The sequence below is a fragment of the Lytechinus variegatus genome, chromosome 14 (assembly GCF_018143015.1).
Source record: "Lytechinus variegatus isolate NC3 chromosome 14, Lvar_3.0, whole genome shotgun sequence".
Classification (NCBI taxonomy): domain Eukaryota; kingdom Metazoa; phylum Echinodermata; class Echinoidea; order Temnopleuroida; family Toxopneustidae; genus Lytechinus; species Lytechinus variegatus.
In genome coordinates, this window is record NC_054753.1 from 2,666,277 (window position 1) to 2,685,934 (window position 19,658).

Below are 19,658 nucleotides of genomic sequence, written 5' to 3' on the forward strand. Positions count from 1 at the left end.
ATCACTTCAAATGTAAATTTTGAAATCAAATATTCCATTCTCTTCATAAGATTATTATTGATGAGATACACTCTTAAAATACATTCCTATGGTAACGGTAGCCACTTGTGACGTAGTAATTTGGCTGCCTTGCTGCGCAGGTTCTCTGGCATTGTGACATCACAATTTATTGCAAGGTGCACGCACTCAAACGGCAGACGATTGTGACGGTGCATAACGCCGAAATAAACAGAAACTCCACAATATCGTCGCACCCTTCCACGAATGCCATGCACTTCAGTTGAGGAGCGGTATCGACTTTTGTTGAAATTAAATTTACACGGTTGAAATAACTCTATACTCTTTGTGTGTATACTTTAACGACATGTCAGAAAAGACATAAGGAATTACTAGTTTAAGGGGACAATCGCATTCATTTATTAATGCTTTTAGTAATGGTCTTATTCTTTAATACCAATCTGTTCATATTTAGTTTTTTTGAAGGCCTTTATTGCACTCGTAACCCAACCCTCCCCCCCCCCCACTCGGTTTTCAGGTCGAAATAATGTGCAAAGAACATTGCCCTGTACTGCGTGGTTTTTAGATGCGAATTCAAAATGAAATTAGACAATCTCTCGTGATTTAAATCTCTCACGTCATTCTTGATTATATCAAACCTTTGAAACCACAACCCATGCGTTTCTGAACGTGAACTGAGCATTCTGTCCTTTTTTATTCAGATTATAGAAGGGTGTTATACTAACACTGGCAAATATATTGGAGGCGTGGGATGCACTCCCCCTTCCCACACAGCAAAAACTTTGGTGTTAACCGGTGTATATCGAGGACCACACCAGTTATTTTACACCGGTGTTAAATTGGAGGTATTAGTTTTACACTTATAGGTGTTATTACAACACCTATGGTTGTTACATTTACACTCTTTGGTGTTATGTTCAATATCTATGGTGTTATTTTAACACCTCAGGGTGTAGACCTCTATTAACACCAATTGGTGTCAGTTTTAACACCACAGTTTCTACAGTGCATGCACCCCCCGAAAAAAAGGAGAAAGGGAAAGAAAGTGCTGTTGTCTGAATACCATACCAAAAGTCTATCACTATTAATTATAATTTTATAAAGGGTAAAAAAATCGCTCGTTCGTGCCCTTTTGGTGGTATTGCCCATAATGTCGTGCTGTGTCCCCTGAATGTCCTTTCTCTCATTGGGCCATTGTTAAAACCCTTCCTCAATAATCATCTAACAAATAATGCACAGGTTGAAGGGCGGCATCACATGGAGAATTTTCAAGTAGTGGGGGAAATACACAAGGCAGAAATAGGCGTTGGTGATGTAACGCTATGCCCTTATAGCATTCAAGAAAAATGGCAGTTTATTAAGAATTTGAAGCTAATAAAGGGCTCACTCATACTTGCCCCCCCAAAAAAAAATGATAAATAGATGAAATGAAATAAATGAATAGTTAAAATAAATGAATAAATAACAAGTAAATGAAAAAAATGTAACAAATGAGAAAAAAATGAAATGAATTTATCGTAAATTAATTTAAAGAAATAGAAATATACATGTACGAATAAATGAGAAATAAAAAAAGAACAAAATCAATTCAAAAGGGAGCCGACACTCAGATAAAAAGGGGGACGCACTCACAATAATTGTTGATAAAAATGGGGGAGCGTGTCCCCAATTCCCGTTGATGCACGCTTGCCACCCATTGACCCATAGGCGGGAAAAAGTGCATGTGAAATTGAAGTAATCGTCTGGATGAAAAACAGGGTAACGCGACCCATAATAGAAAAGCGTGCTTTAATACATTTTGGATATTAGGATTCCATTAGGGGAGCTGGCTGAGACGTTCGGGGCATTTAACTCTCGTACATCAAATTGATAGAAGATTGTAGATGAACGGGAAAAGGGATGCGCTCGGTAAAATAAGGAGATGGATTAATTATTATTTCAGGAAAGTAAGTTCTTGCGTTTCCGTCTAAATTACAATTATCTAAGAAGATCTGGCGAAGACATCTATGCGGAATATTAATGATATTTCTTTGAATTCTATGTCCCTCAACGTGGAATATCTAATATACGAGATTGAGGATATTATAACGACTGGGCCCGCCGTACATGATTAAAAAATGAAATGTGGAAAGAGGTGCTTGTGTAATCTGATGATGGCAAAAACAAATTGTAAAATTGGAGCTTTGTCATTCATTTTCTGGCAACTCGATGATAATCAATATGGATCATGTACCCGAAAACAAAAGTTGAGTGAAAAAAGGAAAGAAAACTTGAAGATACAATTGTTGTTTAGTTTTGCGCCAATAAACGTTACTTTCTTGATAAAAAAAGGTACGTTTGTGGGCAAGTAAAACATGCTAAGGAATAATGTGACGTCGCCCCCACCCCAATCTCCCAAGCAACAAATGAATATTAAAAATCCCTCATATCGGATCAATATTGGAATAATTATTCTTTCATTTCATAATGAGGTGCATAGGCCTATGTTCATATGTGGAGCGTTGTGGCCCAGTGGATTAGTCTTCGGACTTTGAAACAGAGGGTCGTGGGTTCGAATCCCAGCCATGGCGTAATTTCCTTCAGCAAGAAACTGATCCACGATGTGCTGCACTCGACCCAGGTGAGGTAAATGGGTACCGGTAGGAAGTAATTCCTTAAGAAGCTGTGTGCGCTATGAACGCCTAGCTTAGCCGGGTAATATAGGAGCGCCTTGAGCACCTAACAAGGTGGAAATGTGCGCAATATAAATATCCTATATTATATCTAATGATGAAAGCTATCAAATCGTAATTTTTTTTTGGGGGGGGGCTTTGATTTCGGAAATAGTTTATTGACTACGTTTGTTTGTTTTTTAAATCATCTCATTGTGGTGTAATGAGTAAACATTTTGAGGGTGTTAGATGATGTAAGATTCATAAATAAAAAATTGCGAGAAAGCGAAGCGAGCGAACAAAATTTTCAACATTTTTATGACAAAAACCCAATTTTGTGGTAGAGTCTAGATATTGACCGAATTAAAGAATTATATATTTCACCCTTCTCGTTATCCTTTTCTTTCCTCGTTTTTTTCTTCTTGGTCTTGACCCCCCCCCCCCCCACACACACACTGTGTATGCCACCGAAAAGACTACAATGCATAAATACATACGAAATCAACGACGAAGTCAGCAATAGAAATAGGGATGACACACTGTAAAAACTGCGGTGTTAAAACTGACACCAATTGGTGTTAATAGAGGACCACACCCTGAGGTGTTAAAATTACACCCTAGAGATTAAACATAAAACTAAAGAGTGAACATGTAACAACAAAAGGTGTTGTAATAAAACCTATAGGTGTAAAACTAACACAACCAATTTAACACCGGTGTAAAATAACTGGTGTGGTCCTCTATGTACACCGGTTAACACCACAGTTTTTGCTGTGTATTATGCATTCATTTTCCCCATTTTTAAGGAAAATTTGCGCTATAGGAATAGAGGAAGAAGAGGCATAATAGCTCCACATTATTTCTGCGTACATATAGAACAAAGAGCAGTGAGTATCAAAAGTAACAAGGAATAAAAGAAAAAAATATTTCGATTGAGACTCAATCTACATGTCATCTTTTCTCTCTCTCTCTCTCTTTCCCTCTATTATCATTTATCTCTTGAAATATATTTCACTCTATACAAATAAGCTACATTTTTGTATCATTACAACATCAATAACGATTCATTTTTTTCCCAACAGAAAAGGTAGACCCTATGGAATATGTTAATCACTTTTAAAAAAGGAAGGATCAACTCTGTATTTTCATGTAAGATAATTATGTTCCTATATAAAAGAATAAGAAAAAAACATTTTCTCTGCCGTATACTACTACTACTTCTACTATAACTATACTGCTACTGCTGCTGCTGCTGCTGCTGCTACTTCTACTACTACCACTACTACTAATACAACTACTACTACTACTACTACTACTACTGCTACTACTACTACTACTACTACTAATACTAATACTACTACAACTACTACTGCTACTACTGCTACTACTACTACTTCTACTACTACTGCTGCTGCTGCTTAATATAGAAAAATGAAAAGAGCAACAAAATCGGAGGAAGTGATGCAAGAGCACAGATATTCGTACTTACATAACGTAAGCAATATAGGCCTACGGAACAAAAGAACAATGCTTGCCCACCTGTACTTCTATATTGACAAACAAAACAAACTCATCATCTTGCTACCTTTCACTAAATGCATATTATTAATGACATGAACGAATTCACCGATATGTTCCCTACCTTAACTTTTGTCCGGAAAATAGTCTGAAAGTTAAATTCCTCTCATAAATAGCTCCTGAGAAAGAAACCGTATAATATGTGTATAACCCAATCCGTCGTTCACAAGCCAAGGAAGATCCGATGCCTTTGTGCGATGTACGCACCAAAATGACTTATTCCTTATGATTTTATCCGCCACGAGAGTGCCTTTGTCGTGTGACGGTTGTCGTGCGTCGCGCGTGTGCAAAGTATCGCCCAAAACACGGGGTCGAATGCAAGTGCACCGTAAGCACATATTACATACAGGTGTGCAATCAAAGTGTGCAATCATCTACTCTCTCTCTCTCTCCCCCACCCCACTCTCTTTCTCTCTCCCTCTCTCTCTCTAACCTTCTTAAATATGCCTGCATTCTTCTTGTTCATCTTATCAGCTAGAACAATTTTCTATTCTGATCAAAATGCAAGATACCGGGTAAATTACATTGGGTTTTCTCAACCATCGCCCGTCTCTCTCTTGTTTCTCTATTCCTTTAGGATTCCAAGCTTTTCAAGAAAACAAAATTCCCTGATGATCATAAAAACTCATTCCCAATTTCGCACGTTTTCGAAGTTGTTTCAGTGAATTACATGTAGGCCTATTTTCAGTATAAAAACAATAATGTAAAACTAATTAGCTATACATTAAAAATCCACCATAACCAGTCATTCAATGGATTTTGTTTTGATATGCAACAAATAATAACTGAGTCTGACTGACTACCGTGGTTTCGATATTCGGGCCGATCGAAATTCCTTGTTTTTCGCTCATTTGAGGCATTTTCCCTGATTTGAGGTATTTTTTTTTAAATCAAATTCCCTGATTGGAAAAGGTAAAATATTTTTCCTTGCTGGGATGGGAACCCTGTTCCTTCCACCTCTCTCTCCCCCTCCCTCTCTCATTTGTATTTTTTGTACTCAGGGCTCCGTAACACAAAGGTTTGCGATGGATTGCAAATATGAAAGAACCGCACTGATTGGTCCCTGGTCAGTATTTTAAACCAAATGCGCATGTAACATTGATCTTGATTGGTCAGTTCATTTAGCGATTGATCGCTAATCTTTATGTTACAGAGCCCTGGAGCTATTTACTTAATATCGTACTTTGCTTGATAAGTCAATTTGAGGTGGTTTTGGTCCCATCCTTGAGAATATGTTGCTTGGGGATCTGTAAATACGATCTAACATGTTCAAAATCTTGGCGTGTGGATGGTTTAGAATTGTTTTTTTCTCTTGCAAATTTCTAAGAAACAATAGCTTGACACTGTATCGTAATTGCAATCGTATTTTTTTTTTGCTTGTCAAACTTTCCTAGGGAATATGTGGCCCCCCCCCCATCTTTTTCGGCATACTTCACGGAACAATAATATTCGGACCACTGGTTTTATGCAAATTTGTCAATGATGTCACTCAATCAACATATTCCTTTCAAATTTTCTTGTACGAGAATTCTTTTTCACTTCTCAGTTTGAATATGTGATACATGCCGATTCGTCACTCATGGAACATATCAAGCCCTCACGTTAACATCAACAATAACTTTTATTCAAATGATTCTCTTAAACTACTGTATATTCACGAAATTGTTTCTTGTTTCTTTCAGTGCACACAAAGCTACCAAGAATGCGTATAGCATTTCCATTTTTTTTCTTGAAGAAAAAAAAGAGCATTATTGATCAAATGCTTTGCTCACGGACATAACAGAAGTCGGGGATCGAACCCCGGACTTTCATGTCTAGTCAGGCGTCTTAGACCACGGCCATGGCACCTGTCCCCCCCCCCCCCCACATACTGTAAGTTACTTTACAATTTCTTTTTTCATACTACTTGTAATTCGTAAATTCCCACCCCCCCCCCCAAAAAAAAAAAAAAGAGGAAATCTCCTACACTGGATGAACGCACTCTATTCTCAATTTTCATATCAAAATCAAACAAAAATTGAAATCTGTATGAAATGAATACACAAAGTAATTTGCGGGACATTATCAGCTCTCTCATTTTCAAAATGTCAGGAAAAAAAAACACAGGCTAATATGATTCACTATAGTTTGTTGTGTAACTTTATTTCACCTTTTATTTCCTTCAAATACTTTTTTTACAGTGCAATGAAAATGGCTCCACATGAACTTTTTCGAAGAAAAAAAATACATATATAAAATCAAACCAACTCTTCTGGAAATAGCTCAGTGTGACATAGTGTGAACACACAACAGTTTGAAAATCCCCCGATTTAACTGTGTTATATTGGAGCATTTCATGTTAGCGTTAACATTGTGTCAAACTGTTATTTCCAGTAGGGAAATCTAATAAAAAACGGTGACATAAACTTGACTTTGAAACATACACTAAACATGACAAATGCGGATTCACATCTACTATAATGACAATGTACAGTTACATAAACTACACATTAAAAGCACAAAAAACACACAAATAGTTTCACATGAACTTTTTCGAGGAATAAATTAAAATTAATGAACCAAAAAAATATATGTATACGAAAAACAAACAAAAAAGACCGAGATGGTTACGCACAAACTTTTTCGAGGATAAAATAAGAATAAAAGAGAGTAAAAATAATACATTAATAAATGAAGAAATGTGCTTTTACGTTAACTCCACATTTTTACAGACAAAAATACTTAAATGGCAAAACATAAAATATTTCGAAGAAAATAATATAACAAAATGCACGTTTACGTAACTGGACAAACATACACACAAACAACCAAAGTTAGCCCCCCCCCCACCAGAATTTATTTCGCCCAGTACCCCCCCCCCTCCCCCAAAACAGAAATATTCCCATTAATTAATAGAATTGTTTGTTAGGATTTTAATCAAGTAATCCATAACACCCCCCCCCCCAGCCTTCTGACCCTGTTTTGTATTTTGCGTGTGTATTCTGGCCTTTTTGGTCATTTCGAAATGTGCGTTTCAGAAAGAACTTACGATTATGTCCATTAACCATTATGGAAACTCACATAGTAAAATGACTTGGAGGATGCCGATCAAAATAGATTTTGTCAAGTTATTTACCATAATGAAAATTTCCCATAATTGTAAGTCTTTGTGAAACTGACCCGCTGTACAACTTGTAACAAAACAATGTAAAAGACAACACAGTTTGCAAGAAAAATAAAATTAACATACATATAAAATCATATATTTAAAAGTTGGAACCATTTTTCAATGAACATTATTTTTGACAGTTTTATTTCGAATACAAACGCGCATAGACTTTTTCCAAAAAGAACCAAATATAATATATTAAGATGTATAGCCACATTATAAACCTGAGTTGTTAAAGTTGACTATGTATATTTTTTTCAAATGCAACTGAAAATTTAGGGAACGGTTCAAACACCATTCTTTAAAGTTCATTCTCTTTTAATTTGAAACGAATAAATATAATCAAATTTGATCAATATAAATTCAAAGTTACAAATTCATGTCATTCCTTTGTCCTATTTGTTATTTGATTCAATTGCATATTCGGAATACTAATCAATTTAAATCAGCTTTTTGATTAAACATCAAATAAGGCCAGCATCACATGACAAATTGAGCTGTTTTTAAAGCACATGCACTCCATAATTCGTATATGATTTAAAAGTATTCATAAAAATCCCCTTTTCTTTCAAATTAGCCAGCCGAGTGCTTGGTACACATTTTATTCATATTACTCTTCTACTAGTATTTATTTATGTCTTTCATTCTTCCTCTTTCAATTAACTTCACTTGTGTTTGTAATTTACGTTGTTCCCCCGAATAATCTAACTTCCCCTACTTCAAAAACTGAATTAAAAATACTAAAGAGGTAATATTGTTAATGGAGCAAATAGGTAAGTAAAGTGGTGACGATGAGGCTTAGTACGCCACAGAACGGTAGATGGCGCTGTGACCCACTCTCGGGCTCGTCTGTTACGTAGTTCATGGTAAAATCCCAATTCATTCTCGGATCCCAGCTGTTGATTCGGGGAGTCCCGTAAATAAAATGGATACTGTCGTAGTTGCAAAGATCGAGGGGAAAGTACTCGCTGCAGCAGTAGTGGCACTGTACCCCGGGGCCCGGTGGGGTGTCCCTCCCGTAGGGAAAGATGTACTCAAAGCAGGATGCCTTCTCGGGGTCGGCTTCGAAACTGTAAAGTAGGTCATAGCACTCCTCCTGTCGAAGTTTCAAACGGAAAGAAGACGACATGACACAATGATTTTTTTTTTAATCGTGCATCAAAATTATTTTAATGAAATTTGTAAGCCATTTGCAGGTATTGGTTGTTTTGTACAGACCTATTGTGTACATAAAAAAGTATTTAGAACAAAGTACATTGTTTGGGAAAAAATAAATTAGTCATTTTAATTTCCTTACCATCTCGTTAATTATTATGGTCTCGACAAAATAACAGATATTGATACAGAATACTTCGAAGAAAAAAATATTACCAGATCCATGCAACCTTTTCTGATCATGAATCCATCTCCTTTCGGGTTCATCTGAATAGTCTGATAACACGTGTCTGTTGGGTTTGGACACCTTTGGGCAGTGCCATTCTCGGATTCCTGCAAAATGGAGATTGAAAATCACTAGTTTTCATGATGTGAAATTGAAGTTTAGCTAATTACGATGATATTATAACAGGCAACTTACATATACTAAGGTGTTTGTTCGTCCGAAAATTGAAAAATAAAGATTTATTAATCCAAAGATTTGTAGCTACATCCTAGGCCTATTGGTTTGTTGATCCAAAAAGAAATAGAGTTCTTTATTCCGAAAGTTTGTTATTCCAATGGATTTAGAGTCTAAAAATAATTATTATGATATTATAAAATTAGGTTTGTTAGTCCGAAAATATAAACTTTTAAACCCTCACTATGTATTCAGACTATATCTAACCTTTCTAAATGACTTGTATATGAATATCTTTTATAATAACGTACGTATTCTTTCAGCTAAACATACACACAAAACAACAATTAACAACAATGACAAGAACTAAAAAAAGCTTTTGGAATAATAACTCTTGTTTCGTTTACGGATTAACAAGCCCACAGAAAATGGTAATTGTTCAGCTTTGGAATTAATTAACCTTCGGAAACTCGAATCTTAATACTCCAATCCTGGTTAATACTACAGAACCTTTAAAATAACGAACCTGCGAAATACAGAGATTATACAAATATCAAGCATTGACACCCTTTTGTTATTTTTTTCCATTGAGGTGGTAATAAGAATAAATGTAAATTAAACCGTGGAATCTCACCATGCGACCATTGCATTTAACGTTGTCGATAGAATCCTGGCAATGGTAGCATCTGAAAGTGGTCGACCGAGCTGAAAATTAAAGCAAGTTACAGTATGTTTCAAAAGTCTAAGATGTTATTATTCAAAATGGAAGCACGTTGCGAAATAACAGGCAGAGTACTATTAATTACTTGTAAAAGCTATTGATAGGCGAGGGGAAGGACATCTAAGTTTATATTTCCAGGAATGTAATCTGACGCACATGGATCGGTATGTAGTATGTACTGTTAATGTTTAAAAGAAACAAAAACGATTCCAGCAAAATTTCCCCAAAAGGGGGAAATGAAATGCGTTTAAGTTTGAAAAGTACAATGATAATAATAATAATATGCAACATTTATATAGCGCTTAATACAAATGTTTCTAAGCGCTGTATATTATTACCCCGGCTTTAGCACGGCTACCCTGATATGGCGCAACGAGCATTCAAGGAATTTCTTTCTACCGGGTACCCATTTACTACACCTGGGTCGAGAGTGGCAAACATAGATAAACGCCTTGCAAAAGGACGCTAGTGCTGCGGTGGGATTTGAACCCCGGTCCTTGTGGTTCAAATACATTCTAGATCCTTGCTTCATTGACATGGCATTTAGTTCGTGGTTTTTTTTTGGGGGGGGGTCTGAATCATGTTAGTGTTAGATTTGTTTTTCTTTATTGTTTAACTCTGAATTTGTATTAAATAGGCCAGTAATGAAGAAGAGGAATTAAGTAAATAATAATCATATCCACTTACCCATCGCTGTAAAAAAAAGGAAAAGGAAAGAAAGAAACGGGGGAAAAGGTGTTACTGTCATTAAAAAATATTTACACTGCAAAATTTTTCAAAGTTCTAGACATTTTGAAAAATCACCTTATTACATGTACATATCTACTTTAGATTTAATTCATAAGAATTCATTGTGTGACTCCGCTGTACGGTTTCGTGAAAATGACCCGAAAGTCCAACTCATCTTGAAGCTTGCCCTATTACACTCTTACTGAGCAAGGGGGGCTACTTTGTTTTGCAATAAGTTGCGTGTTATATCTAAACGGTTGGATCAATAAATGAAACTGGCAAATGTGTTGAGTGTGTTTTAAAAGAGTGATGGCACATAAGATCAAACTGCTTAAAAAAATCATTCAATATACATGATCGATTTTTATGCAACATCAAGTTTTTTAATGAATGAGGAAATCAACTCTTTTATTTAATATCCATAGATTTTTATTGATCTCTTACAAACGTTTACGTATTTTTTTTTTTATTATTTTTAATTTACTATTTCCTCATTATCTTATGTACATGTATATAAATTTTCTTTGCCAAAGTATTCTTGCCTATACACATATTTCTCATGTCAGTTTTTACAAAGTTTACTGTTTTTTAATGTTTGAAATATGTAATGAGTCTTTTTATTGTTTTTACTTTGTATACATGAACAATTCAGCCATTTGGCTGCGACTCATGTTTTTAATAAACCTTGAATTGATTGAATTGAATTGAATTATCAAAAAGACACAGATCCACATATAAAAACAACGTTTAATGACAATGGATACCTATATCTTACTATTCATTTAGCACATATTCTGATCATGAAAGATGATACTGGGATTTTTTTTCCTGTATTGCTGAGCTGATCAGAGAGGAGAACAAAATCAATTTACTTACGTTCACAGTCGCCATATTGGGTGTAATCGTAGCCCTCGATGCATTTACATTCATACTCGGTATCTCCAACAGGATTACACATTTCTTTGGGCAAGGTACAGGGGTTAGAATCACAGGCGGCTGAAATTGATCACAAATCAATATTGATACACATTATCAGAATGAATAATATAAAATCTCAATGTGCAATACAATGAGATTTTTTTCAATCTTGGCCATTTGAGTTTTATTGAAATAAATCATTCATACATCTTTTTTGTACAGTGTAGTAAGTCTCATTTTAGTCACAGAAATAATAATTAGTAATCATCATATGCAAGTAAATTAAAAATTCTCAGTTTTTTATAATGCATAGCGAACTAGACTTTACTTACAAATAGAATTTGGCAAAAGTATTCCCATATAGAACCGTCTTTTAATCCTAATACTTGATCAAATCGTGATGAAATAGCCAACCTTGAAAAATAATGGATATATTGGCTGTCCTTCAGTCTGAAATTAAGATTTTTTTTCACAATCGAATGCAAAATACAACTGTAAAATTGAAATAGCTATTTGGATAATTAAAAACATTTGTAAAAAAGGGTACATATCTGAAAATAGAAGCAGATAGAGTCAAGATATATATATGATTTTATTTCATACACTATGAGTACTTACTGTTTGGAGGTATTTCTGTAAGAAAAAGAGAAAGAAAATAAATATTATAAACATAAATATCTTTTATATATATTTAAACGAAATTTGAACTTGACAATTTATTGACAAAGCTCTGAAAAATTTCTTTTCAACTCTAAAACTTTTCTTCATTACTGCTTCATGATTAACGAATTCTCAGTTTTACATCACCCCCCCCCCACACACACACACACACACACACACACAATTTTTCCCGCAAAAAAAAAATCTTCTACATGTGCTTCATCTTATAAAACGTGTCATCAATAATTTTTTACAAATAAAATTTCATGATTTGTGAAGCTGTTAATGACTTACTATTGATACAAACGGTTGTTAAACAGGAAGTAAGTATATACACATGTTCAATGAAGTCTTTAAAGACTTCATCAATCATTTTCTTTGGAGACTAGCTGAAGGTCATACTTAGCTTCCAAAATAAATCTTAGGCCTTCCAAATGGTCTTTAATAGCTTATGCTTCCTTGAAAGTATCAACTTATTTCCTGTAAGGTGAGTTAAACAGTTGGAACTAATGCCAATTTGCAACTATAATTTGCAATCGATTAACAGGATTTAATTTTTGCAACCATCCTAATGAAGATTCCTTACATATGCATGATGATGCTTTTCGGCAAGTCAGACTGATGAAATACTGATAACATTCAACACCTTGATAACCCAAATCATTATCAATGGCCTTACCGGAACAAAGTCGACCGGGTCTGTTGGGATCCGTTGAGTCGTCTTGATAACCCGGTTCGCACACACAGGTAAACGATCCTACAGTATTGGTGCAGTTAGCATTAGGGTCGCAGTCGTAGTCATCGGGGGACGCACATTCGTCGTAATCTGCATGAAAGACAACATTGTTTCTTCAAAAACTTACAAAGTAGACTGAAAATTCAACATTGGATTTCTCCATTGAGAATTGGAAATTACCATGATAGTGGTTGTATAGCCCGTTAATAAGCAGTGTTACAATGATACCATTGCGTTCAGAAGTTGTTTTCTTACTCTTGGCAAAGGAAAACTAAAATAAACTTAATTCAATTTAAATTGTGAAGTTAAATTTAGATAATGTTTCCGATAAATTACAACGACTTGATAGGGTCTTTGACCGCTTTGAATAAGCCCGTTCACGGTTGTAAACTGCTCACAAGCAGAAAAAGGTCATTTGAGATAAACCTTGAAGGTGGCTTTCAAATTCACTGACACGGGCATTTGTGATTTGATGATTATTCATGTATTCCTTTTAAAATATTCATTTTATCACATCCAAGCTGAAGAGAAATAAATAGAGCCTTAATAATCACTGGTATTTGACAGTCGCCTAAACAATAGTCAAATGTGCCAAAGGCAGACAATAAAACAGATTTCCAAACTTTATCCCTGATGTACTATTCTAATCACCTGTTCTATACAATGCCTTTTGTTAATAGAATTTGAATACTCTACCGGTAAAGCTTACGCAACATCTACATTTGAAAATTATAGTGCTTATCCTAATGAAAAATCACAAAGGTCATTTGAGAAAAGTTGAGTATGAGCTGACCGTGAACTGGCTTATTGAGACAACATCTCGTGCAATTTGGAAGTCCTCAAAACAAGCTGAATATTAGGGATTTTGTTTATTTGCTGCTGCTGCTGATGTCATTTTGGATTCTTTTCGTACCTGTAACGGTGACTGTTGTTTCATCAATGGTTATACCAAGTGAGCCTGCCTCTGCGGCCAGGGCTGTCGTGAAGGCCTCTGTCGCTTCGGTCAGGTTCACAACCACAGGTTGGTTCGAGGCATCTTCTGTAGCAAATAGAACATTGTAGTCAGCCACAACTGAGCCACTTCTGAAGCCCGTCACCTCACAGCCAAGATAGATGTCTGCCATAGTACTGGCTAGGTATACCGTATCAACCTGGGTAGGGAGGAAAAGGCAAAAAAAATAATTGAATTTCGGTACATGATTTTTGGTAATAGAATTATAGACCTTCTGCCGTGTCCAGGGACGGATCCAGGGTTTTCCAAGGGGGGCAAATTTTCCCAAGAAAAAAAGATTGTCACTAAAAATGAAAGTCACTTTGTCCCGCGTAAATAAAAGGGTCTTCACTTTGTGTATATGAACGACATATTGCCATTACAAATATTTTCTGTGACTCTCAAGGGGGGGGGGCATGGGTCAGAAATGCTGCCCCCCCCCCTGGATCTGCCATTGGTCATGTCTATGCTAATGAGATATTAGACTGACATTTTACTACGACCATGCCTACCACAAATTATGGTTACATGTACGTCTTATTTGCTATACATGGTAGACCAGCTCTGTGGTTCACTATATCCTCTTTCTATCTTTTTTTTTCTTCTTCCGTTTCTTGTCTCCTTTTTCTTAATAATAATAATAATAATAATATAGGGTATTTATATTGCGCACATATCCACCTTGTTAGGTGCTCAAGGCGCTCCTATATTTCCCGGCTAAGCTAGGCGTTCATAGCGCACACAGCTTTTTAAGGAATTACTTCCTACCGGTACCCATTTACCTCACCTGGGTTGAGTGCAGCACATTGTGGATCAATTTCTTGCTGAAGGAAATTACGCCATGGCTGGGATTCGAACCCACGACCCTCTGTTTCAAAGTCCGAAGACTAATCCACTGGGCCACAACGCTCCACATATCTTCTTGTATATCTTCTTCCTTTTTTCTTATTATTTCTCTTCCTTTTGTAATTCCTCATTCTTTTTTATTTTTCGTAAAGTAAAAACAAAGTTTAAGTGTCCAAGAAAGAAGTCGATTTTTTTAATCGTTTTTATTTTTCTTTTCAATCGTTTTGTTTGTCCTTTTTTCAATCCAATTATCACCGATTAGAACTTTCAATGAACCAAATTTCTCTTACCGCATCTTCTACATCTTCAGCTAAAGAAACAAAGGCTGCAGAGGTTGGGTCTGCAAGATCAGCGGAATACGATATAGTACTACCGCCAATCTGTGTGACTGAAAAGGAGCCAGAGATTTGCTGGGAGCCTGGTGGAAAAGAATAAAAAGATATTTAAAACATTTGATTAAAATTTAAGCTAAGGCTTTCAGACAAGTCACCATAATGACAGTTCCATAACCGTAAGCTTTAATGAAGCGAGTCCCATAACTTTCTGTTTGGTACTTTTACATAATAGGCGTATTATAATTTTCCCCCTGAGGTTTCTTGTAGGGTCAAAAGAATTAAATCTCGTATTCTACACCATCAGATAAACATGGGCAACACTTGGCGCTTACATGTAGTCTGGTATTTTGTTGAATTTTTTTTTTGTTACCTTTTATTTTACTTTTTTATTCATCTAGCTTTTCTTTTTTTTGGGGGGGTTGTTCTTCTTGTTTATTTTTCATTTTATATTTTTTTCTTGGGGGGGGGGTCGTAGAATGGGGTAGGGATTTTTCACAAACCTGTGCAGTTACTTCCGACTTTAGTATACCCTGGTTTGCATTCACACGTGTATGACTCCCCATCCGCCACGCAGTGTGTCCTGGCATCTGTGCATGGATTTGTCCCACAGGGATCTGCAAACAGAAAAAAATACACCAACGACAATAACAAACGACTGTTTTAGTACGTTCATATCATCATAAGATAACACGTGTTCATGGCTACTGTACAAGGCGCAGCTACACGTACTGTACATGTCGTGTCAATATGTTCAAATCAGCTATTGAGGCACTGGAAAAACCATCCACTGGCGAGGGGCAAATAAGCCACATCCAAGTAAGTAAAGTAAGTTATAAATAAATAATCTTCCAATTGATACTAGAAAAAGTGTGTCCCCCCCCCCTTTGCATCAAGGACTGGGGTTATTGAAGTTATTACCATTTTTGCTTTTGAAAAGTGTGATGAGTTAATGCCTCCCCGATTTGGGTCAATTGTGAATTATACAGAGATTCCAAGAGTAGAGTGACAACTCGTAATCTAAACGTCCATGTCTAATGGATGGACTTAGCATTCACTCAGTCCGTCATGACTTGTAAGCTCCAAAATCACTCATAATACACAAATTAATTGCAAATTGATCAAAATCAAATTAAAATAAATTACTGGCCTGCTTCATACAAAAAAATATATCAAACTGCTGTTCAATAAACTTAAAATGCATAATTTTCATTCGAAGAATCGATTTTAACCATTGCTACATGATTTGATCACACTGAAAGCATTTGCGTAAAGTTCCACAATCATCTTTGTTGAAATGACTACGACCCAATCCCCAAATCAGAAATTAATCAGTTTTCATGTACAAGGGTCATTTTCTATACATATATATATCCCTGTCTTTTTACATTTTAAATTGAACTCATTATATGTCATATTAGACCGGGAAGTATACATTTTTTTGTGACGATTGAATAATAATACGTGTATGATGTACGTGTATATGACGGTTTTGTTTATTTTGCTTGTTTTTTTTCCTTTTACAATTGTTTAAGCATTATTGACGTCTACTAAGGGGCATAAAAAATTCTTTTCCGAATGCCCGACATTTTCCAGTAGCAATATTTGTGCTATGGCTCTCAGGCCGGATGTGCCCCCCCCCCTTCCCCATGCGTAACTGCAAGATTGTCTCTTTGTTTTCAAGTACACGTACCTTGGACTGCTTCTTGCGTTGTTGCTGACAAAAGAAAGGAGGGAAGAATGAAAAACAACATGAGATATACATGTAGTATGTTTAGAAATTATATTCAGTAAAAACAATCGAAAAACATATTTAAGACTACCTTTCTTTTGTCATTTTATCAAACTTATTTGAACTCATTATGCATTTATATTAAGGACATGCATACATGAAACGCATCGGACCTACGATTATTTGGGTAGAACCATAAAGGGTTTCATTTTATGGTAATTGCCAACAAGATTGGCAAACTTTTTATATAATGTCAATATCAAAAAAGATAAAAAGTTCTTTGATAAAAAAATTGATATGCCTCATTTCTTTGATAAATTCTCCATTAATACATAATAAATCTGACCCTAATCTCCATAAGTTATTCCCCTCGTCATAACCTCCATCATAATTCTCACCTGCCAGTAGAGTGACCACGGATTCTGCAAAAAGAAGAAAAAGAAAACAGTAAGCATAATATCACATATGTATATTTTGATATTTTCATACTGATAGAAAAATTATCTCAAATATGTTGTTGTAAGTATAATCCTGTATACAATGAAAATCAAATTAACATACTATTAGGTCTCAAGGCGGAGCGGGAAAGAGGCAAAGAAGAAGGAGATGGAGAAGAAGAGGAGGAGGAGGTGATAATAGAAGACGAATAAGAAGACGTGAAAAATTATGTTTTAAAAAAATAAAGAAATATGATAAATAAAAAATATTTGTCAAATAAATGTTATAGATCTACTGCACAAAATCTTATACATGTACATTTTAATGAAGTTTTTTTCTTACCGTCTGTTGTCTGTGCATTTACAATGGGACCTGAAAGAAATAAAATATTAACGAAAAGGTCATTATCTAGTTGTTTTTTTACCCGCATGGTTTTCATCAATTTTAGAATAAAATATATCTCGGCAACGTTGTTTTCATAATTTTTTTTCAAGCTATGACATTGATCATTTATCATTGATAACATTATTGTCGATTTTAATTCCATTTTTTTCTGCTCGCTTTACATGCTTCCAACGTTCAGGTATCCGTATTCCCGAGGTAGATCTAGATATCGTTATAGAGCTGATCCCTATTCTTCTAACGTTAGTTAGGCCTATAATAGGTTTAAATCAAGTGATGGAGAGGCACACTTCCAAAGAAATTGCAACCAATATAAATGACAATCCAGATCATTTTTCTTACAACTTAGATGTAGCCTAGGTCTAGTCTAAACTCGAGTAGAATAACTGTCACTTGTCCTTGACAGAAAAAAATCTGTCTCGATCTAGTAAGTTGGGTATCTCATCTGTACTAGCAAGTATCACAGAATAAAACAGGCTGATTTTAGGGGGAAATTACATACAAGATATCATTACTGTTTAAAAACTTATGTAATCGATTATATACTATTCGTTCAAGCAGTTTAGAGAAACATGGTAAGAGGGATATTGGTCTATAATTTACAAATTTATCGGGGTCATCTTTCTTAAAAACGGGAATTACTTTAGATACTTTGAGTTTTGAAGGTACTTTCCCAGTTACAAAAGACAGATTAAATACATGAGTTACAGGCAAGGCAATGGCATAAATGACACGCTTAACAACTTTGCAATTTATGTTATCAATTCCACAACTTGCACTACTTTTAAGGCATTTACAAATATTAATCAATTCATTTATATGTACAGGTGATAAAAAGAAGGAACCAACCACATTTGTTCGACAATAAAAATGAGAAGAATGAATAGATTGTGGGACCATATCACTAATATTTTTTCCAATATTTAGAAAATACCCATTGAATGCATCAGATATTTCAGATGGTTGAGAATATATTTTTTGATCACATTTAAACACTTTGGGGATTAGATTTTTGTTCTTACCTAATAACTCATTAATAGTTTTCCATGTCTTTTTTATACTTCTCTGATTCATGTATAATATTTTTTTGTAATATTCTTGACGAGATATACGAATGATATTAATAAGTTTGTTTCTGATTTTTTAAAATTTTCTCTCGTTACTGGCAAGTTTAGTTTGGCAAAATATTTTGAAACATTTATTCTTTTTTCTAATTAATCTTAGAATTTTGTTGGTAACCCACGGTTTTCTATTTCTTCTTCTCCGTTTTTGTTGTTGAAGAGGAAATTGTTTATCATAAAGTTTGATAAAAATTTTCATGAATAAATTATAAGATTTTTCAGCATCGATACATGCTAATACTTCACTCCAGTCAACGTTATACAGTTCAACAGAAAAACTATTGATCGTTGATTCATTGATTTTCCTTGAAGTGTAATATTGGGCTGAATCATTCTTGAAAATTCCTTTCTTGTAACAAAAAATTGGCATGTGATCAGTTATTGGAGAATAAAGCACACCCGAGATAATATCACTTTCATTTGTTAATATATTGTCAATAATAGATTGAGATGTATTAGTTACACGAGTTGGCATGTTAATTTTGATATAAAAGCCATATTGTGCAATTGTATTCATTAAATTAAATTAATAGTATACCCAGTTGTTGTGTATCCGGACGGGTTGTGGATCCGGACAATCAATTTTAGAATGTCATTTGGAAAAATTTACAAGCGAAGTTTCATCAATTTTTAGTACAAATTGTTGGGAAATATTATAAAGAACAAAATGAATAATGATTACAAGTCATGAATTCATATTTTTAGTGTAATCCACAGACAAAAAAGAAGGCTTCAAAAAGATAGTGTCCGGACACCCGACCCCCCATCCTATTATTTGAAGTCATATTCAATAAATTAATATTATAATCTCCAAGTAGATATATTTCTTTGTTTTCTTTTTCCGGTATTTCCGGTATTTTGTTCAGCGGAACAGACACTGTCAGTCAGTGAAACTGACAGTGAAGCTTTGAGTTTGATCTAGGCCCCTAACTTAGATCTAGATCTAGGCCTAATGTTAATGGTAGACCTAACGTTAGACTCTTACTATTTGCAGGAGGTTATTCCCCGGCACCGGGGCCTTGCCCGCTTAGTTCAATAGTTGGCCTTGGCCTTGCCATCATTGGGCCTGGCTTTGGCAGCGA

General features: G+C 35.1%; 1 protein-coding gene across 1 annotated transcript; it reads right to left on the reverse strand.

Moving 5' to 3' along the window:
- Window positions 1-7,202: 7,202 nt before the first annotated feature.
- On the reverse strand, window positions 7,203-17,944 carry LOC121428229 (63 kDa sperm flagellar membrane protein-like). Its single transcript, XM_041624845.1, has 13 exons — window positions 17,396-17,944; window positions 17,014-17,037; window positions 16,577-16,600; window positions 15,387-15,500; window positions 14,842-14,969; window positions 13,628-13,865; window positions 12,658-12,804; window positions 11,937-11,951; window positions 11,277-11,396; window positions 10,359-10,364; window positions 9,585-9,655; window positions 8,767-8,883; window positions 7,203-8,491 (listed from the first exon to the last, which is right to left on the reverse strand). The coding sequence occupies exons 1-13, from the start codon at window positions 17,598-17,600 to the stop codon at window positions 8,153-8,155; spliced, it is 1,548 nt and encodes a 515-aa protein (XP_041480779.1). The 5' UTR covers window positions 17,601-17,944; the 3' UTR covers window positions 7,203-8,152.
- Between the last annotated feature and the right edge of the window lie 1,714 nt (window positions 17,945-19,658).